The sequence below is a fragment of the Excalfactoria chinensis genome, chromosome 17 (genome assembly GCF_039878825.1).
Source record: "Excalfactoria chinensis isolate bCotChi1 chromosome 17, bCotChi1.hap2, whole genome shotgun sequence".
Lineage (NCBI taxonomy): Eukaryota > Metazoa > Chordata > Aves > Galliformes > Phasianidae > Excalfactoria > Excalfactoria chinensis.
The window spans coordinates 4738377-4758858 of NC_092841.1; the positions used below are offsets into that span (position 1 = coordinate 4738377).

A 20482-nucleotide genomic window follows, 5' to 3' on the forward strand; every position below is an offset into this window, starting at 1 on the left:
GCAGGGCTCACTGCCTCATTACTGGGTAGGAAAGTTAAGCTGCACACTGCTGTGAGCAGAACAACCCAATAGGAATTCCTCTGTTTCTCCAGATCCACCACAAAAAGCACCATGTTAAAAGCCAGGCAAATTAGAGCAATCAGGAAGATCACCATCAGTATCAAAGGGAACTGAAAAGATCTGGTACTTCTGAATTCTTCCTTATCTGAAAGCCTCTGTAACAAAAGTCAGCAGACAAGAGTTTTCAGGACGTTTCTAAAAACTCAGTTCAGGAACTAGGAGGCAAATCAGGACATCAGTACATTCGTGCTTCTACTCAAACAGCACACCAGTAACACTCATCAAGACAATGCTGCAACTAAGAACTCAAATAAGAACTATAACGTCAAGGAGGAAGTAAAAGAAAGCTCCTGAGTTCCTCAGGACAGGCCAAAGAGAGTGTGGGATACCCAACTGCATAACTCACAAGTGTCCATTTTGCTATCAGATGACACAAGGAACTTTCACAATGAAGGGAAACAAAAAGCATGAAGCCAGTAACAGGCTGCGGCCAAGCAAATAGCACTATATTGACATTCTCTCCTTTTTTTTCCTTTCAGACACACCACGCCCATCAGATTAACCCAATATCTAAAGTAAGTCACGACAATCAAGCCTGACCACATCTCCCAGGAGCATGCAATGCTTTATACAACGCTGTCATGTATACACTGCATAAGGAACCCCACAGATATGACCTTTATGCTTACAGCAGAAAACGAAACGTGGTCTTTGATCCAGCTGCACTGTAGCTGTCTTGCAGCACAAGCAGTAGCTTTTCAGACAGCATAATGCTTGTCCCCTTATGTTCATTCACCATGACACAAAGAAACAGTGACCAGAGCGAGCTTCTGAAGATTCGCAATCACAATTAATACCGTATTCTATTTCACCATGTTATTATGGTTTCTGTTTTGCTGCCCAAGGCCTGCTTCTTTCATTCTGACAAGTGCTGCCTGCATTGCAAGCTTGATTGATTTTCCCCGTGGATTAGTTCAGTAAACATACATCTCTCCCTTCCTCATACCCTCTTAAGAACTATGTTTTAAAGGAAGCCTTTTCTGTCAGCCTGTGTCAGAATGAGTGATTTACAGCGACAGCCTCCAAACCAAAGTCCACAAAGCAGTTAAAGCTGCTGTTGGACAGGGACGAGGAATGATTTGTTGGTCCAGGAGGCTGGAAACACCTGACACCACATTTGCAGGGCAACTCTTTTCACTCAAATCCATAACAGATACACACATGTGTGCAGGGCAAACAAAGCTTTACAAATTCAGCTGTCTTTGAGAACACTGCCTTCATCTTCAGTGCTATTTTTGTTGATTTTTGGAAAATTTAGAAGGCAAACATCCCAGAGCCAAACACGGGACACGAAGTCTGGAAATAGACTCATAAGATGGTTTGTTCTATTACAGGTAATGCTGTCAATCCAATTTCCTACAGGAGTTGAGAGGGGCAATGAGCTGAGAGCAGCCATCCTGCACAGCTGCTTTACACTCCAGCAGAAAAACAACCAAAAAAGCCATAAGTCAACGATAAAGGTATTGTTAGGTTTTCTCACCCCCATTTTAGTGGGGACATCTGAAGCCAGAGCTCGACATCGAGCACTGCGCACCACCTGTTGCTGGCTGCAGCTTTGATGTGCCAACTTGGACGAGCTGCAATCAGGACAGCACTTATTCCCACGCGTTTTACAACGCATAGCTCCGTTCCGGGAACGCCCCCCTGAGCCGAGCCGGGCCAGAATTGCGCCCCGACACGGGTGGGCAGCGCAGCCAACGCCTGGCTCCCGGCCCGCACCGCAGCGCTGCTCAGCGCGGCCCGGCGCATCGAACGGCGAGGCCGCGGGTAACGGCGGGGAGGGCGGCGCGGAACCGACCGCGACGGCCCCGACCGCGACGGCCTCGCCCCGGCTTCCTTCCCCCCCCCCCCCCCCGGCCCACGCACCTCCTCGGCCTGTTTGCGCAGCGCCTTCTCCCGCTCGTACTGCGTGAGGAGCTGCTCGTTGTCGTCCCGCAGCAGCTCCAGCTCCACGCTGGTCTCCTGACTGTGTGCGCACACCGAGTCCAGGTTCTCCAGCACGGCCACCACCAGCGGCATCAGCTCGGCGACCACCTCCTCGTCGTAGCGCCCGATCAGCCGCTCGAACTCGCGGTAGATGGAGCCCGCCAGCCCCGACACCCGCTCCGACATCATGGCGGGGCCGGGGCCGCCGGGGTCCTCCTGGTACACCACGCCGTCCGCCAGCTCCATGGCGAGCGCCTGGCCTCGGGGGGCGGCGGCGGCGGCGGCGGGGCCTCGGCTGCGACCGGGCTGAGGGAGGGACGGAGACGGGCGGGGGGTGGGGAGCGGCGGCGGCGCGCGGCACTGACCTCACCGCCGCGCCGGGCCGGGGCGGGGCCGCTCGTCACGTGGCGGGGGCGGGGCCTGGAGGTGACGTCACGCGGGGTGGGGGGCCGGGCGGGAAGTAGGGAGTGGCTGAGGGCGGTCACGTGGGCAGGGCTGGGCGGGAAAGCGGCTGGGGTTGGTGCTTGTGCTGAGGGGGCGGGGCTTTCAGCTGTCAGTCAGATGGGGGCGGGGCTTTCAGCTGTCAGTCAGATGGGGGCGGGGCTTCCCGCTGTCAGTCAGCTGAGCGGCTGCGGGCGCTGCGGGCGCAGAGCGTGGAGCTCTTATTGCATTACTTGGATGGGAGGTGAACCCAATAGCGGGGGGTCTTCCAAACCAGACCCCGCTGCGCTGCTCAGGAGCGCTGCTGTGACTGGGGATAACAGCACCGATCACACCGAGCTGCTGCAAAGCCTTTTGTCTGTGCCGTTCTATCAGCATCGCCAGCATACTCGGCTAATTGCACGAATAAATAACATTAGCTCCTTTCGGCAGAGAGCAAAAGTGGGTCGAGGTGTCTGCTGACAGCCCTTAAGGGAAAAGGGGCCTCTGAGGATACGTTATTTTTATCCTCTTTCTATTAGCAGATGGATAGACGTGGTTCTGTTCCCAAGTAGCTGCACTGAGTCCATCCCGCAGCTGCAGTCAGAGCGCGGGGAGCACAGACGGACCCGAGGCGCCGAGCGCCCCCTGCTGGCGGGAGGCCGCGTGGTCGCCATGGCAACCGTAAGGACCGGAGCGGCCCCGGGGGTGGCCCCGGGGCTAAGCCGGGCTGGGCGGCCGCGGCAGCGCCAGAGCCGTGCGGGGCTGCCTGCAGGCGGGACGGAGCGGGGCGGAGCGGGGCGAGGAGCGGGGCCTGCCCGGGCCGTGCGGTGCTCACTGCTCACCCCGTGACGGCGGCTGCTGCCCCCCGCCAGGACCATGGCTGCCATCTCAGAGCGCACCTTTATCGCCATCAAACCCGACGGCGTGCAGCGGGGGCTGGTGGGAGAGATCATCAAACGCTTCGAGCAGAAGGGCTTCAAGCTGGTGGCCATGAAGCTGACACACGTAAGCCGTCCTTCCCTCGCGTTCCTAATAGAAATATCAACCTGAAAGAGTGCTCCGAAGAGTTAAACCTGGAGTTCTGCTAAGTCTTTGGGTGTTCTGGAGAAGTTCCAGTTGCCAGCTCTGGCTAAATGCTTTAGACACGCTAAGCACGCTAATTTTAGTAACTTGATGTCCTTAAGTGTGAGGAGAACGTTCTGTAGGAGCACCCAATGCTCAGCTGATAGCTCTGGGTATATTCAGTAATTGCCAGGTCACATAGGCTACCTGCCTTGGCAACCGATGCCTTCAGAAGCTCAGGTATAGTTAAGGTCAACCACTGAAACCCACTTGGAAGTGCTGACTTTCCATGTGTGCCTTGCAGCTCGCCGGGTGATTTCAGCGCACTCTTGCTGTAAACTTCCTGTTCTTATGGGGTTTTTCATTGTTTGTTTTTCCATACAGGCCTCTGAGGACCTTCTAAGGGAGCACTACATCGACCTCAAGGAGCGCCCGTTCTACGCCGGCCTGGTGCAGTATATGCACTCCGGGCCTGTTGTAGCTATGGTGAGTCCTGCAGATGAGGTTTAGCTAAGAGAAACATGGTGCTCACTTGCCTCACAAAGAGGCTTGTGTTACCTGTTGGATACCAGTTCAACTTTAAGAGATTTTAGAAACTTAGGTTTAAATAATGTGGTTGAGACAGAATGTTGAAGAAGAAGAGGGCAGGGGGAACTGAGAACCAAAGCTGAGACCTAGAGAGACAGGAAAGCTGCATGAAAAACCCACTATGGAACAGCATGCTTGCTGTTAGGATGGTGGTTTGTGCTGCCATGGACGTCGTTCTGGGATGCATTATTAACTCTTCCTACTCTATCTACAGATAAGATTTTAGAACCTTAATGCATCTCTTTTTTTCCCCTGAGGTGTGGGAGGGTCTTAATGTGATTAAGACTGGAAGAGTGATGCTGGGGGAAACTAATCCCATGGACTCCAAGCCCGGCACTATTCGTGGCGACCTTTGTGTGCAAGTTGGAAGGTATGTTTTCCAACTATTGCTATCTGAAGACAGTGAAGGGTGCTGGTGTCGTGGCACAGAGCTGTGCTGCAGGCTGCCCTCCCTGGGGCCGTTCCCAGAGCTGGATGAAGAGCTGTAGGTCCTCACCGTGATGGGAATGCTGCACAAAGCTGGTACAGCCTTCTCTGTGCCTGCCTGCACCGCCTCAGTGTTACAGCAGCAGTGGAGACTGCTTAGAAATGGCGTTTGCTTTGGTTGGAGATTGTATCACTTTCCTGCCAATCTTTTCCTAGGAACATCATCCATGGGAGCGATTCCTTAGAAAGTGCCGAGGCTGAGATCAACCTGTGGTTCACTCCTGAAGAACTGGTTGACTACAGGAGCTGTGCTCACGAATGGATCTACGAGTAGAACTGAGGCTCTGCCTTTGGTATCGTGGCTGTCCTGCAGTTAGCTCCGCTCCTTCGCATCACCTCCTGCAAACCTGCTTCCGAAGCCGGCGATGTGCACCGCTGTGAATACTGATCGGTGCCTGCTGTTGCTTTGCTTAGAAAGCTGCCAAGCTGGAGATAGGAATGTGCGTTTAGAAACGTTTCAGGCGTTCGTGTGGCGGTAGAGGTGAAATTAAATGGCAGAGAAGCAAAACGTTCCTCGTTAATAACACAGACGGCGGCTCCAGGAAGGGCTGCGCAGCCGGAGGGCGCTGCGGGGAGGCGGGGGGGGGAGCGCACAGCCGTGGCGGTGCGGAGGGGGCCGTTGTGCGCTGCGCTCTCGGCTTCCAGGGCTGCGTGCGGTACCAAATCCGGTGAGCCCAAAGCAGCAAAGAATCCTCGATGTCTCTTTCCAAAACGTGCCGTGCCCGGACGCGAAGCTCCATCCGTCACACCGCGCGGCCCGGCCCGGAGCTCCGCTTTTCATCCCTCATCCTCCCCGCGCAGCGCAGCGCTCACCGCGCTCCGGCCGAGGAGCAGCACCGCCCATCATAGCGCAGCCACCCAAAGCGGCGCTGCCCCCCTCCCCGCCCCTCCCTCCCGCAGGGCGGGGTTCCGGCTCACGGCCTCCTCCTCCTCCTCCTCCTCCTCTTTCTTCGGTGGCTGCGGAGCTCACGGTGGTGGCGGCGGAGCTGCGGGAGGTTCGGGCGGTGTTGGGTCGGGTCGGCGGGAGGGGATCCGAGATCCGAGCAGGGCGGGCGGCTCCGTGCGGACACCGGCCCGGGGGGGACGGGACGGGAGCGGAGCGGTGCAGTGCGGGGCGGGCGCCACGTGGGCCGTGCGGCGCAATGGCGGAGGGGCCGCGGGCCGACCTTGAGCCGGGGGGGGGGGCTCCTATTGAGGCCGTGTGCTCGTGTTCCGCAGCGCCATGGCTGCCAACTGCGAGCGCACCTTCATCGCCATCAAACCCGACGGCGTGCAGCGGGGGCTGGTGGGAGAGATCATCAAACGCTTCGAGCAGAAGGGCTTCCGCCTGGTGGCCATGAAGTTCGTGCACGTAAGTCGAGGCCGGAACTACCGGCCGTGCCCGGCTCTTCCTTTCCGCTGCCGCCGCGGTCCGTGGGATACGAGTCCGGTCGCCCAAGCGCGCGGCCCACGTCGAGTAGCGCAGCGGCGGCCATCGGTCCCTTCCCTTCCCTCCCCTTGGGAGCGGCCCCGCGTGGTGCTGCAGGCAGCGGGGACGGCCGCACCCGGTTCCGCTGCGCCCCACCGACACCCCGCGAGGAGAGCGGCGGCTCCGCAGCCGTGAGCTGCAGTGCGGGAAGGCCCGAAGGAGCCCGCGGGGCAGCAGCTGCTGCAGTGCTGGTAGCGGCACAGGGCGCTGAAAGCAGGCGCGGTGTTAAATCTTACAGCAGCGACCCCTCCGCGGTGTGGGGTGGGAGCTGACGTTTTCCCTTTGTCCTCCCGAAGGCCTCTGAAGACCTCCTCAAGCAGCATTACATCGACCTGAAGGATCGGCCCTTCTACCCCGGCCTGGTGAAGTACATGAACTCCGGCCCCGTCGTGGCCATGGTATGCAGCCTGCTCTTACTGAGCTCACTCGGGCTCAGCTGTCACTGCTGTTGTGCAGCATTCTATGCAGGCAGGGACTGATGGGGTTGTTTTGCTGTCTTCTCTCCCCTGCAGGTGTGGGAAGGGCTCAACGTGGTTAAAACTGGCAGAGTGATGCTGGGGGAAACTAACCCTGCGGACTCGAAGCCCGGCACCATCCGTGGGGATTTCTGCATCCAAGTGGGAAGGTTGGTGCTGCTCAGCTGCTTCTCTATGGAGATCACACTTAGCAGGGGCAGGCTTTTCTTTGGGGAAGACAAACTGCTGGTGGCTTAACCCTGGTCTGACGGGCTTTCATTTGCAGGTTGCAGCCCATAATGGTGACTGGGGACAGTGGCTGGGTACAAAACTTCTTAAAACTCAGCTACGTGGCAGAGCTCCATGTAAGATCAGGCAGTGGCTGCTGCAGTAGAATAGCCCTGTGCCCCCAACCCTGCCAGGTGTAGTGAGCAGAGCTTATAGTGGAGCTGTGCAGGTGCTGTACCTGAGATGGGGGCTGTCGCTTTAGGTGCTTCATCCTCACTTCTTCCATGTGGCATTTCCACCTGTAGAGGTTTCTTTCTTGATACTGAACAATGTTGCACTGCTCCACAGGAACATCATCCACGGCAGCGACTCTGTGGAAAGCGCCCAGAAGGAGATCAACCTGTGGTTCAAAGCAACGGAGCTCATCGACTACAGATCGTGTGCACATGACTGGATCTACGAGTGATGTTTCCACAACAAAACTGTGCCTTGTGGAGGTGTCATCTCACTGCAGCTAACAACGGTCTGGGAGCAATCAGCACAGCAGTCAGCACAGCGCTGCTCTTGGCAGCTTTTCAGAGTAGTCAAATAAATGGATGATACAAACCAACTGCTTACGGTGCTTTCATTGTAGGGCGGACCGGTGAGCTTCCCCAACTGGGTGAATGGGGAGGGAGGGGATGCTGCATTTCCTCACACAGAACTGCACTGAAAGGAAAACCTGATGCTTCCACGTGATAATTTCCAGCCCTACAACACAGCAGCTGTAAAACAAAGCCAAGTGCAAAACCTGCACTGCACAAAGCCTCCCCATAACAGCTCCCAGCATCCTGGGCTGCAGGAAGAGCTGTGGGCTGCAGCCCCGCTGTGCGCCCAGGAGCAGCTCTTTAAGGAAATAACATCCAAAAACTGACTTGTAACGTTTTTATTTTTGTGTAAAAAAAGGCAAATTTAGTGAATTATTTTCATCTTGTACACAAAGTTATAATTTTAATGCTTTTTCACATCCATGCTGAAAATCTGCGGTCTCATAAAAATGAAAGGAACGTTTTCATTTCCCCCAAAAGCATTTTTGTTTTTTTTCCCCACTTATGTACATTGCGTGAGGAAGCCTTCAATACTCCCTCATTGACCACACGAGTTACCAGAAAATAAAAGATAAATTTGTACAGATATTGATTTATATATCAAATACATACAGAAATGATGTAAAAACCCCATTTGTTTCATCTCCAATCCTGCCCCAGCGCCTCCCTGGGGCCGGAGCTGACAGCTGTGTGTATAAATGGCTGCGGCTTTGTTTTAAATAGCAAAATTAAAAGGAAGAAAAATTCAGTTTAAATCACAGTTTTTTTGTTTTTGTTTTTTTTTTTAAAAATCCCTTCCCAATAAAGGATTGTTACCAAATATATTAGCACCATTGTACAAATCTGGACAGGGGAGGGTATTCACATCACGTAAAACAACAAGAAGAACAAACAAACACTGAAACCCGTGTTAGTATCCGTAGAACAAAGAGCTGATGACTGCCTTCACTTCCTCGGGTGCAGCAAGGAAAGGGTTTGACTGACAGAACTCCAAGACCGCCAGGAGGGCTCCAGCATTGGAGGGGAGCTGCGTGGCATCCTGCTTTGCCCAGCGCTGACCCCTCCAAAAGCTCCGCATCCAACACTGCTCTGCTTTCTGCTCAAAGCAAAGCTAACGACCCCCAGAGGCTGATGGGTGCTTCCTACGCACAGCAAAGCCCACAGCACAGGTACCCGAAGGGACCCGTAACCCACAGCTGAAGAGACATCCTCGAACCACCAAGTGGGATTTGCTCAGCCCAGGTTCCCACAAACCTCTCGAGGAAATGACCTGAATCCCTGACGAGGTTTGCTTAGGACAGATCCCACCACCCGACAGTTAAACCATGTTGGTATCTTCTGGATACGGACACAAACGTCCCTCCTTTGTCTCAGCCCACAACTCTGACAGTCGCGTGCCATCAGAACGCAGGGCAGCTCAGACACGTAGTGTTTGACCAAAGGAAACTTGCTCCTAAAGAACACTGTAAAGACTGTCAGACTTCCAATTGGATTCCTATATTTCTCCAGCACAGGAAATGCAAAGTGCCATCTTTGCCTCTCAGCAGCCTAAGCTCACAGGTCAGCTATGCCTGGGAAGCCAAGCTCTGACCTGGGCAATGCACGGGAGTCCAAGGTTTCCTGGCTTGGGAACATCCCTTGCCAACCACAGCCCAAATTTTCACATCAAGAAACAAATTAATGCACATTTTTCTACTGTACTGAGAAGCAACTGATAAGAAAGCAAGAGTGTGCCCAACTCGTTCCAGCTGCCCGTGGAGATTTGGAAATCGTCACATCAAAGACCACGAATGGAATCAACAGGGAGGTACTTACCAAACCAAATCAACGCTTGCAGAACTGGATTTTATGGCAGCATAAACGGAGAGCATGGGAAAAAAAAGAGTAAAATCAAGGCTCAAAGTGTCATTAATGACGGTCTCGAAACCTAGCCCTCCAACACAGGGCGCTCAAAAGGAATGCCCACGAGGGTCAGGCTCTGAGAGGACGGATCTGAAGCCTAGCAGACAAGTGAAAGTCCTTTCACTACGGCTACTGCAGAGAGCTGAAGTGTCTGCACCACCTCAAGTTACAGGTGCCTATAATCCAGTACGCAGATGCTGTCATCGTACAAAGCTGTTGTTAAAAAGGGGTCGGTACAGACATTTTCACTGGTAAGGGAAAATTCCAGACATTCCTATGCTATACAGGACAGCTTCTTTTAAAATTCCAGTAGTAAATACAAAACTTTACATAATTAACCCCTCTTGCATAGAATGAGGTAAACCTGTGCATATTACCCATACTACGTACCCAAAGTTAGAGCAATATTTTAGAAAAGATTCCATTTGCTGGTTTTCAACTTTCTATGCACCTCTTTCCAGGTTTGAACTACGACGTACAAAAATGGTCTCCTGGGGCTCTGTGGGCTGATGGCCTTCAAGCACTTCATAGGCTGCCGGAACACACACATTAACCGTTTGGATCACAGATTTTTCTGAGCCCTAACTTATGGTTAAGAGTCAAATAATCACCGTACTGCTCTGAAGGGGACCTACTAAGACCCAGAAGCACTTATAGAACATATGCAGTTAATTCCTGAGAGTTTAGTTAATGAACCTCACTGGTAAAAGCTAAAGCTCTTGATGCACATTTTTCCAGTCACAGCTCTGCAGGGTGATTGATAAACAGATCGTTTCACCCATCAACTCCATCAATGAAGCCATCTACAAAGACATACAAAGTTTACAACCAAGGAAGAAAAATCCAAATAATTCAGGGCTCACGTGAAAATACTTTGCATTACACAACCAGTCATCTTCACCCTTCTGCATAACGCGCGCCTTTAGAACATCCGGACAGACAAGCAGGTGGGATTAATGGGATATCTGAAGTGAGACACAAGGATTGAGGCAACAAACACATCCAGCCAGTGAGTTACACACTATGCCGTATGCCAGCCACATCATGTTCTCCAATCTCAATTTCCAGCTTACAAAACTGCAGCAACAAAGGAACACCGCAGGCTTTGCAGAGCTGAACATCTGGCTCCTTTTAGGTCAACCAAAACCACAGGGAACATCGGTTCTGAACGTTCAGAAATAGACGTTTCAAGATGGAAAGGAAACACGGTCTTTCTGGATGGATTGATACAATCAGAAGGACATGGAGAAGTTCCTTCCACCACCAAGAGAGGCCTGAGTTGCTGTCTAGGTTTCTTCAGCCTAACTCCATCGTTATCTCTAATCCTCCAAAGCAGGGAATTTTCTGAAGTTCCAGTTTGGCAGACAGGGCTCTGTAAACATTTGCTGGAGCGTTCCAAGACAACAGATATCCACGTAGAGACAAGAGAGCTGTAGTCCCAATCCAGTGCCCACTGCGGCCGACGAACACAAGGCTACCGATATTACTGGGCACTGATTCAGACCCTAAGGAACTACGTATTTCAATTAAAAAAAGCATCATATAAAAAAAAAAACATTTTAAACTAAATAGAAACACATTGAAAAGGTAAAAAAAACCTCCCCCAGGTGATGGCTCCACTGCAACTGGGGCTACTCACCAAGCAGAGCTTTACAGGGCGATCCTCCTCCTACCATCCGCGCCTCCACATCAGGGCTCAAACGCCTTCTTTCACAATTCAAAAAGAACAGAGGTGTGACCGGTGCAGTTCACAAGAGTTGAAGTATCCCAATTTGTACCAACAAGGTTCACTTGTCGTGACAGTTCATTTGTATTTGCAACTACATCTTCCTCCAAGCGCTTCCCACCATCGTGCTATTTAAACTTTCATCTTACCCAAAAAATTAGATTCTCAGTTCTTGTTAACAATGAACAATAGATCTGAACTTGAAAATATTACAAAACTCTTGCAAAAGCTTCAAATACAACACAAAAAGTGTCCGTTCTCCTTTTTAATAAATTGAAAAAAATCTTTTTTTTTCTTTTTTTTTTCTTTTTTTTTTCACTAAAATAGTTTCCCCGCCCTTCCAAAAAAATTTCTGAACTGAGTCAAACTCATCTGCAGGTAGCAAAGTGCCCCCAGCGCAGCCATCTACGCTGCACCATCAACGTGGGAACAAAACCAGTCAGTCTCGGAGAAAGGCTCTTTTCCTGTCACCAATCCCGTGCCCTCACTTTCCCGAGCTGCCTTATGGTTCTTGCTTTATGTAGTAGCTGGCAGATCCGTTGCTCTCCTGATCAGAGGCTCCTTGCAGGAAGCTGTACTCCTCCCCATCCAGCAGCTCCTCCTTCAGCTGCAGTGAAGTCACTAGAAATGAAAGATGAACAGTAAGGATCTGTAACGTCCACAGTAAGCACAACTCACCCCTCAGTTTACTTTACATGATTTCAATTGGGAACAGACCCCAGATTTCCTATTGTAGAGATTCTTCTTTTAATGTACAGCATCCTACAGAAAACAGACATTTCCTGACCTCCAACTGAACCTTAAGTTCTGCTCCAGGGTTCTTCCTCAGTAATTCAGTATTTTAAAACCCTGGTTTAAGAAAGCAACAGAAAACGTTGCTAAGAAGAACGCTTACTTTACTATTCGCTCTTTCATTTACTGCTAATTTAGTCTTCAGCCGAGAATAAGATGAATGACTTGCCATTTACAGTCAATCACGTTATTGTCCAATTACTATAAGCAGTCCATATAAAAAAAAAAACAAACAAAAAACACACTGACAAATATTTTCATTCCATCCTCAGACTGTTGAGGTCCCTGAGAGAAACATCATTCAAGCAAAAACATTTATTGTAGTTTTAATCATCTTCTTCCTTCTGTATAAGGAAAGCAGGAATGAGACCAAAAGCAAGAAGAACGATGTTATGAAGAGCAATAATGGCACAACTGCTTTCCCATTTTCTTAATGGACAACGATAATTATCAAAATACGAGCAGAGGGAAAATAAACAAGGCAGACCAGCACTTCCTTTAAAGGTGCAGTACCCACATTTAGGGCTTGATCACACAAAAATAAACAGTTCCCTTGGAATAGAAAGACTACTAAAGCCTATGGCTACCAAATACAACATTTACATGCACAGAAACATATTTTAAAATAAAGAAATATAATGGAATAAAGCTAAGAATGAAATCCATAACCTCCCGTTACTACTTGGAGCCCTGCTGCACCTCACAAGCCATTTGATTATTCCCTCATCACATTCAAGGAAGTTTTAAACAACTGCAAATTGAGCAAATGTGAAACTAAATGCATCAGCCTGTCAGATCACAGCACTGCACCGTATCAGAGGTAACCTGTGCAGCTGCTATATTGCCATGCAGATTAGGAAAAAGACAACAAAAGTTACCAGATCTTTGCTGCAGCCGTCTATTACCAAGGACTGATTAATTGCACGCAGCAGCCTTCAGCAAGCTCAGCATTTTTATATGCTTCCTCAATATTACTGCTGAATTCTTCCTTTCATTTCTGCTCGCTCACACTTAGATACAAAGTTACACTTTTGATACATCAACCAAACAGGCTGACGCTCTGATTCTGGTAGGAGGAAACCTCTCATTACAGTATATCAGGGACACAAGCAGTTGAACAGTCTCCACCACTTTCAGCTACATCAAAGCTGTAGTTGGTAATGCTTATGTGCTCTCAGCACTGACAAAAGCCTTGTCCTTAGATAGTCAAGATCGTATGGATTCTAATGGTAAGAAAAGCCTCATGTTCTCACTTAGAACAGGATTTTGTATAAAAAACCTCTCCTAAAGTCATATCAAAGGACAGTTACAGATTTCTGTCATCCAGTCTTGCTGACTTGCACTTAAAGTAACTTTCAGCATCCAAGACATTGATTTTATGGTTTGCTAGGCTGTCCCATTAGAAAATAGCCTGGCACAGAAGCAAAACAAATTGCTAAATCAAGATGACACATTATAGACCTTTGCTGTAGCTGATCTGTCCTTGCGTTGGCAGCATGAAGTACTGCAACTTTGCACTCCACTCTTCCAAGACAGCACCAAGAGAATGAGTCAGCAGAGTGAGCTGATGCTCCAAAAATAAGACATAGTTGGGTTGCCTTGAATGAGGTCACAGACTTCTGTGAAGACAAACTACTCACCCCCATGTGGCTGAAGAGAACGGCCACGAGCTTTAACTGGTCCATCATTAAAAACAGCGTGGCTCTTAGCAAGACTTAGCAAGGCTTACCCTGTGTACTTATTTACTGTCATCTCTCACATAGACATTTCTTGTACAAGGATTGTCACCTTGCTGCTGACCTTGACTCAGAAGCTATCCTGCCTTGCTAAACTTTCAAATTGTTGGAAAAATGGCTTGAGAACCTCTGGAATCACACTGCCATGTGGAACTACAGGACTGCTTATGGGACAGAAAGCAGATGGAGCTGATTTGCAGAAAATGGGAGAAGGCACGAGGTCCTCTTGCGATCGGCTCTCTCTGCTTCCTTTATTTCATTCACACAAAAGAGACTTCCTGCTTAGACAGTGTCACAAAAGTATACGGATGGAAGAGTGCAAAATAAGCACTTGTGCAAATGTAAAACACTGATTGGTTGAGATTTCTGAGAAAAACTGATTCTGAGATGAACAATTACTATGGGAAGAATGCAAACGGAGCTATTAGAAAGCTCAGATTTTTAAGAGTAGTAACCAGGATGCCTCTCCTGCGACAAAAGGTCACAAAAGGCAACACTATTATTTGTCTCCAACAGTAGCCAAAGTAGTTTTATTTACATGCTGCTTCTCAATGAAGAACAAACCAGCTTTTGCTCAGGTGTCTGAGAGTTTGGTGTAAGGTGCTGTTCCAACTTACTCAGTGTACTCTTTTATATTAAGGCCTGAATTCCAACAATATTAACATGTTAACCTACAGTTCACATTCTGCTAATGAGATCAACCCTGCTGCAAGTTATTTAAAAAAAAAACCAACAACAAAACAGATATTGGCTGTTATTCATAAAACTCCATTTATGGCATACTGCACCTTTAAGCTTAACACCTGTTTTACATACAAATGGCACTTCAAGTAGAAAAGAGACCTAGGGAGAGACCACAAGCTTTTTAAGCAATAGGGAAATTGCAAACATTATTTTGTCACCCACTTTTCTTATGTCCTTTGTACTGCTGTGATTTTGATTTTTTCTTCTGCTTTGATGAACTTGACTGGTTATCTCTTGATGCTGCAAAAAAGCGTGGAGTACAAAATTAAAGTTTACTATTTTGGAAACACACTTCAGAACACGACAAAGCTTTTTTGAGAAACTTGCCATTAAACTACAATCAAACTACTATCAGTAGTCAGCACTACTAACAGCACTAGTGTTACTCTTCCTACCACCTTCCAATTAAGCAACTAACATTCATGAAACAGTTATCAATTACCACAAAAACAGACCTAGTAGGCCAAGTTCTGATGTACCGCATTAAACGAAGTCTTCTCACACAAACACTTTTGCACAGGAATAGCCAAGCACACGCTGAGGTCCATCCCATTCAGCATGCAAAGCATATCGATTTGCTAACTTCAACCACTACAAATTCTCTCTCCAGATTTGTTAGGTAATTAATACAGGCTTTTTTTCCCCTCCATCAAATAAACATATTCTGGCAACAAAACAGTGAGCTGCTAAGTTGCCACAGAGATGCCCAGAAGTACTTTAAAAGTCAATGAGGAAGAGATTGGAACTGTACACTTTTAAGCATCAGCGAGAATTTCTTCTGTTTTGTTACACTTAGTGACCTAACCTAAAGAAGATGAAAGCAACACGTGTGATTAAGGATCAGTGAGCAACTGTATTATTTACAAGGCAGAACTTACACTGTGGTGCTGGAGGCTGCAGCTGATATCCAGTTAGCTGACACCATCCCACTGGGTAGAGGTCTGGGGACTCACAGTCCACCCACTGATCATACTCATCTTCCCACCCATCGAAGTGTATCCTCAGCAGACGATGGATGATGCGAGTTACTGTGGCCACACAGACCAAGCGAGGTTCCATCAGATCAACGGCCTCCAGTTTCATTCCAACATGAAACCCATGGTTTGGAACTTCCTGGGAAAGGAAGCACAACAAGGCAGCAAACGTGAAAAAAAAGTGGATAAGCAAACGGCACTGAAACAAACATTTCAGTCACTTTAGCTTAAGAAATTTTCAAGCATCATTTATGAAGGTAAGTACAGGACTGCGTGGAACATTTCTGAAATACTCAAACTCCATATAATAATATAATAAGGAACAAGGGCTGTCTGATTATATTCTAATCCATTGGCTTAGTTATCACAACTGTACATAAAGAAACAGGTTAATCCCATGAGTGCACAGATTGCAGTGTGAAGGAAATCCCAAACTGAACTTAAAGATGGACACTTAGTGTTTATTACCTTATTGAAGAGCTTTACAGGTGCTGCTATTGAGTCAGTTTCCCTGAGGTAGTCAAACCATTTGAAAGGGAGTTTTGTATAACCTGTAAATTTTAAACAATACTTTCATAAATCAACTGCAAACTTTGTATGTTAGAACATCAACAAGAATACAACAGTGGCACTGTGTTATGGCTAAAAAGACAAAGAAGCAAAACATTAACATCAGAAATCTCCATTCTCTGAGCTCTGGCCTAATGGACAACACAGTCAACTGGACACTGCCTTTTTGCAACAAAGATGAATGGATTTCTGGATAATACACAAAGTATCGTTTGATGTTAAGATCAATTGTTGGCACTTGAAGTTTTCTGTTCACGCAGATCCTTCATCTCTACAATGCCCCACACAAATGACCCGGAGCACATAACGTAATTAAGCACATCCAGTGTCTTTCCTGTGGGGAAAGAGCTCCACTACTGGAAAATTTGATGCGTTAGGAACAGATTCAAGGAACAAGTACGGATACTTAAAACCTTCAATAATAAAGTTAAGGTTAGCAATAGAAGAATAAATTACAGGATTTTTTTTCCCCTGATCTTATAAGTTATTTGGCTTTTTACCTTTCACATTTCTTATATACTCAGCTTTTGTTCATCTGCTGAATGTGCCCAAAAGTCTTACGAGTATTAAAGCACCTTCAGCTTCTGCTGGTTTCAGCAAGAGATGAAGATATTAGAAAGGAATCAATTTAAAAGCATGAATTGCAGGGGTTTCACAGTGACTTATTTAACATATCCACACTGCTGAATGTAAGCTAAAATGAAAGGTGTTCACTTTGGGTACATAACTGTCTGCAGGAAGAGATGCAGCAGGAAAGCTAATTGTTAAGGGTGATCTCAGTTTTGAGAATTAATGCTTGTTAATGTACAGTTCCTCTGGTCAGACTAACATACACAAGTCCTTTAGGCATTAAAGACATGCACACATAGTTTTAATTAAACAGCTAAAATTAAGAAACTGTGCATTTGCAAGCTCGTAGCATGGAGAGTTGAATATACCCCTCATGAAAACTAAGATGCTTTGATCACTTCAATTTTATTAAATCAGTAATAAGACTGTGTTAAAGGGCCTGATGTTCTGAGTTTTACTCCTAGCTTCTCTTTCAAATGACTTTTAGATGATTGCATGGGTTATTCTATGATGATTTTATGATTCAGTCACCCCTCAGTGGATGACAGCACTGCTATGGAAAAGTGCAATATAAAACGGGCAATGCACACGTAGGTAAACAAAGCTGCCAAAATATGGGAAACAACAGTACAATAAACGTTAAAAGAATTTGCACACTATCCATAAAGTCTTTGAAGAGTAAAAAAAAAAAAGAAGCTTAATCATAAAAGGGATTTGAATTCTGTATCATTTAACGTATTTACTTCTAAACTGGCTGCTATTGATATGGATGCTTTCTGCTCCAGGCAACAACTATCACTATTGCACAAGACTCCTGCAGCACATTTTGCAGGTATGACCATGCTCATGAGTTTCTAGGCAATACATTCACTAGAATTAACTGAAAAATAGCAAATCTGCCTTAAATGCACTTAACTCATACTCAAGGATGACAAATTCAGGAGTGTGCAATAATAAGAATATGACATTATTCCTGTTGTGTTACACAGTTATTACCTAGAAAATCATTCAATAAATACAAGTAGAAGCCTGCAAGGAGAATGAAGAAAAACCATCTCAGAAAACCATTATTATTAGCTGTTACAAGCCTAATTAAAATTCTCTTTGTAAGCTGCTAGACTTTGATAATACAAATCAAAAGATGAAGGCAGTAAGAGTCTTCTGAAGGCACACGTGCTGGTGGACAGACAGCTTATTCTCACAGAAGGGATTATGCAGCATACAGCTCTAATGGCTATTTCCCCGCAGTTCAGGTTTGTGCATATTCTTCTGAAATTTACTGCTATTGTCACTGATTAACTCAAGTCTTTACAATGTTCATTAAACCTCTGCCGGTCTGGATTTACCAAGACAATTTATGAACAGACCATTCAGCAACTTGCATATTTCTACCTCCCATTCACGTAATGGCTATGCTACTCAACTAGCAGCTGTCCTCAAATTACAGCAGTGAAAAGGCAAATTATTTTAGCCAGTGTATCATAAGGACGTTCGATTTCCCTTTTTCTCAGTTAGAAGTTTGTCTCTGTTTTGAAGATTACTTTCAAGTTGAGCTGTTTTATTTGTTTCTGACTTGAGAGAGTCCTAAAAAGTGAAATGAATTTTGTAGACTGATTTAAGAAACAAAGCATATGGCACATACAATATCACTGAAAAATACTCAAAATAAAATGTGGTCAGAATTCTATATGTACCTCTGGGTGGAGTTAGTTCAATCATGTTAATTTCACAGAAACCAACAGGGAAAATAGAAGGGGAAGTGGCATGGTAACAAAACCAATCAGACCCATCTGCTGCTTCTGAGCCATCAATCCCAATCATAAGATAGCCATCTGCTAAAACCTTTGTAAAGAAAAACAAAATTTTACATTAAATACCTTTAACTGTGTGATAACTCTAGAAAGAAAACATGCCATGTTTCAAGAGTGAAAAGTAACTCATAATGAAAGCACTTAGAAGAACATTCAATTACAATAAAACAGGAAAAGCAAAACAAACCGAAATCATACCTGTCTCCAAGACTGTGTGCTCTACTGCCAAATGTACCTTTGTGAGCTGCAAAGTTATGGGATGAACATTTCCTTTTTCTGAGCTCTAGTTTATTTTATGTGAGTGTATCAGTTCTATCTTTAAAGCTTTATGTTTCAGTTTACTCTAGCTTGTAAGATATTCTGCACACTATCAAGAGATTTGAAATAAGGATGACACTCATTGGTAAGGTTATGCAAAGTTGTTAAGCTACTTCTTTAGTCCATTTCCATTCCATTTTAATAAAGACTTAATGCTGATGAGATCCCTTTTAATCAATCTAGAAAAAGCTTACCTTCACAGATTCCAGCAAGCAAGACGAGGCTTTTGTTTTGAACACAACAGCAAAATACTTGGGATAATTAGCAGGAGAATGTCTTGAAAATTAATCTCACAAGTATCGCATATATTAAATGTAAGGCTGAATCTCCAGAGATTAAAATCAAAATTGAATGCATATTCTTTTCCACAGTAGTTGTATCTAACAATTAATGGATTCATTTTCTGAGCTTTGTTTCTAACCTGAAACAAAGGTGAATGTAAAATAAATGGTCCTTCTGTCTCCTGACAACCAACGTTGGTTTCCTTACCTTTCTAATAGTTGCCACACATATTGCTGAAAGGTTTAAGGGGTCTATAGCTTCCAGTTTCATTCCTTCTTTAAACCACTCTCCAGCTGTGTCCACCTCTTTCACCTAAATAAAATAAAAATAATACAATCAGATGATGGCACCAGAAGCTCAGAATCCAATAACCAGTTACAGCCAAAGGATCAGAGTGAAATGCCTGTACTATCACCGCTGGTTATGACTAGAAGGACAAACAATTAAACTGCGTGAATTAAAATTCACCAGTGCTTCTGCTGGGTGTATTCCCACGACTTCCAAGCCTGTTTCACACACACCAGGTCCCCAGTTGGCCGGCATAAGAACAGCCTCGCTAGCAAACTCACCTTCATAAATAAATGTGAGGGTGCATCAAAGTGTCCATCCTGTTTCTTTGTAATATCTATTAGAAACAATAGGACATATTAACAATAGCTTTTGGTAACATTAGACAATATTTTGAAATCTTCTATGGAAACTCTGTATCTGACAAGGCATACATTCACAGTGAAAAAGTTCAAAAACTTTTCTTCTTCCTATTTAGGGACTTTTAACTATATCGAATTAGAAGTAAACCAGATAACAAGGGTCTAAACCACATGCCATCTATTAAACCATCGTATCATCTTCCCTGCCCATTTCCTAATGTCCCCTAAAACACCTAGGCCTTGCAATACAAAACCTTAAAATATTCCTTACATTTTAAGGAGGCAGAAATGAGTATCCCACTGGATACTCATTCATGTTGCAGTGTACAAGAGAGACAGATGCAGAAAGCAGTGGAGGAGAACAATGTAATTCCAGGTATCAGCGTAACACTGGAATTTATAACATGCTTGAATATCACAGTTCAAGTTTTTCCTGCAGACCAATTATACGTCAATTGAAACTCTATAATGGCAGTGTATTTGGTAAAGCTATCATGCAGCATTAATGAAGTACTTTAAAAAGTAATTACGCAATCTAGTTTTATTAACTGTCTCTCCAAGCCAATACTGCGCACAGACACCTTTGACAAGAAACAGGCTTACCAGATCTTTTGAATCTGTGTCCTATACTTCGAGACCAACCAATGTGATGGATGAGTGGACTGTACATATGGCACCAGAAATCATCAGTTTTGTCTTCGCTTTCTTCATAGACCAATCTTAACCGTCCCCCAATGACATTCTCTACAACAGCTACCCTCGTTCGACAGAGGTGTGTTTTGTCAACAACTTCTACTCTCATGGAAGTTTTGAATGGATACTGCATGCTTTCAGACACCTTAAAATAACAGGAAAAAAAACTCTGTAAAAATATATTGTTTTAGCTTGGTAATTTCTGTTCTACAAAGCACAACATTGAAGAACTTTCCATTTACTTCAAGTACTTGCGAAGCCACTTGCACAAATGACAAATGATTTACCTGGAGCTTCCTTGCAACTGCAGCAAGATGCAATATTTTAACAATAACCTTAATAAATCCTACAACAGTACTATTTTAAGTACA

General features: G+C 46.1%; 4 protein-coding genes across 8 annotated transcripts in view; 2 read left to right on the forward strand and 2 right to left on the reverse strand.

The window, feature by feature from the left end:
* The window catches only part of SPAG9 (sperm associated antigen 9), a 57585-nt gene extending 55169 nt beyond the window's left edge, over positions 1–2416 (reverse strand). For 2 of the 4 annotated variants that reach the window (XM_072352012.1, XM_072352011.1), the window contains exon 1: positions 1987–2416. In XM_072352012.1, the coding sequence (XP_072208113.1) occupies positions 1987–2292 (306 nt within the window). In that variant the 5' untranslated portion in view covers positions 2293–2416. The remainder of the gene's footprint in view (positions 1–1986) is intronic. The other 2 variants (XM_072352014.1, XM_072352013.1) reach the window with 1 other exon arrangement.
* Positions 2417–3208: 792 nt separating this feature from the next.
* On the forward strand, positions 3209–5113 carry LOC140259866 (nucleoside diphosphate kinase-like). The gene is made up of 4 exons (XM_072351580.1): positions 3209–3474; positions 3916–4017; positions 4377–4489; positions 4762–5113. The coding sequence occupies exons 1-4, from the start codon at positions 3346–3348 to the stop codon at positions 4877–4879; spliced, it is 462 nt and encodes a 153-aa protein (XP_072207681.1). The 5' UTR covers positions 3209–3345; the 3' UTR covers positions 4880–5113.
* A 361-nt stretch (positions 5114–5474) lies between these two features.
* Positions 5475–7366, forward strand: LOC140259865 (nucleoside diphosphate kinase). Its single transcript, XM_072351579.1, has 5 exons — positions 5475–5600; positions 5824–5956; positions 6370–6471; positions 6586–6698; positions 7105–7366. The coding sequence occupies exons 2-5, from the start codon at positions 5828–5830 to the stop codon at positions 7220–7222; spliced, it is 462 nt and encodes a 153-aa protein (XP_072207680.1). The 5' UTR covers positions 5475–5600; positions 5824–5827; the 3' UTR covers positions 7223–7366.
* Positions 7367–7674: 308 nt separating this feature from the next.
* MBTD1 (mbt domain containing 1) overlaps positions 7675–20482 on the reverse strand; it is a 28812-nt gene continuing 16004 nt past the window's right edge. For both annotated transcript variants that reach the window (XM_072351576.1, XM_072351577.1), the window contains 8 exons: positions 20022–20256; positions 19338–19393; positions 18976–19080; positions 18052–18199; positions 15686–15768; positions 15122–15356; positions 14406–14483; positions 7675–11592 (listed from right to left, as the gene is read on the reverse strand). In XM_072351576.1, the coding sequence (XP_072207677.1) occupies positions 11474–11592; positions 14406–14483; positions 15122–15356; positions 15686–15768; positions 18052–18199; positions 18976–19080; positions 19338–19393; positions 20022–20256 (1059 nt within the window). In that variant the 3' untranslated portion in view covers positions 7675–11473. The remainder of the gene's footprint in view (positions 11593–14405; positions 14484–15121; positions 15357–15685; positions 15769–18051; positions 18200–18975; positions 19081–19337; positions 19394–20021; positions 20257–20482) is intronic.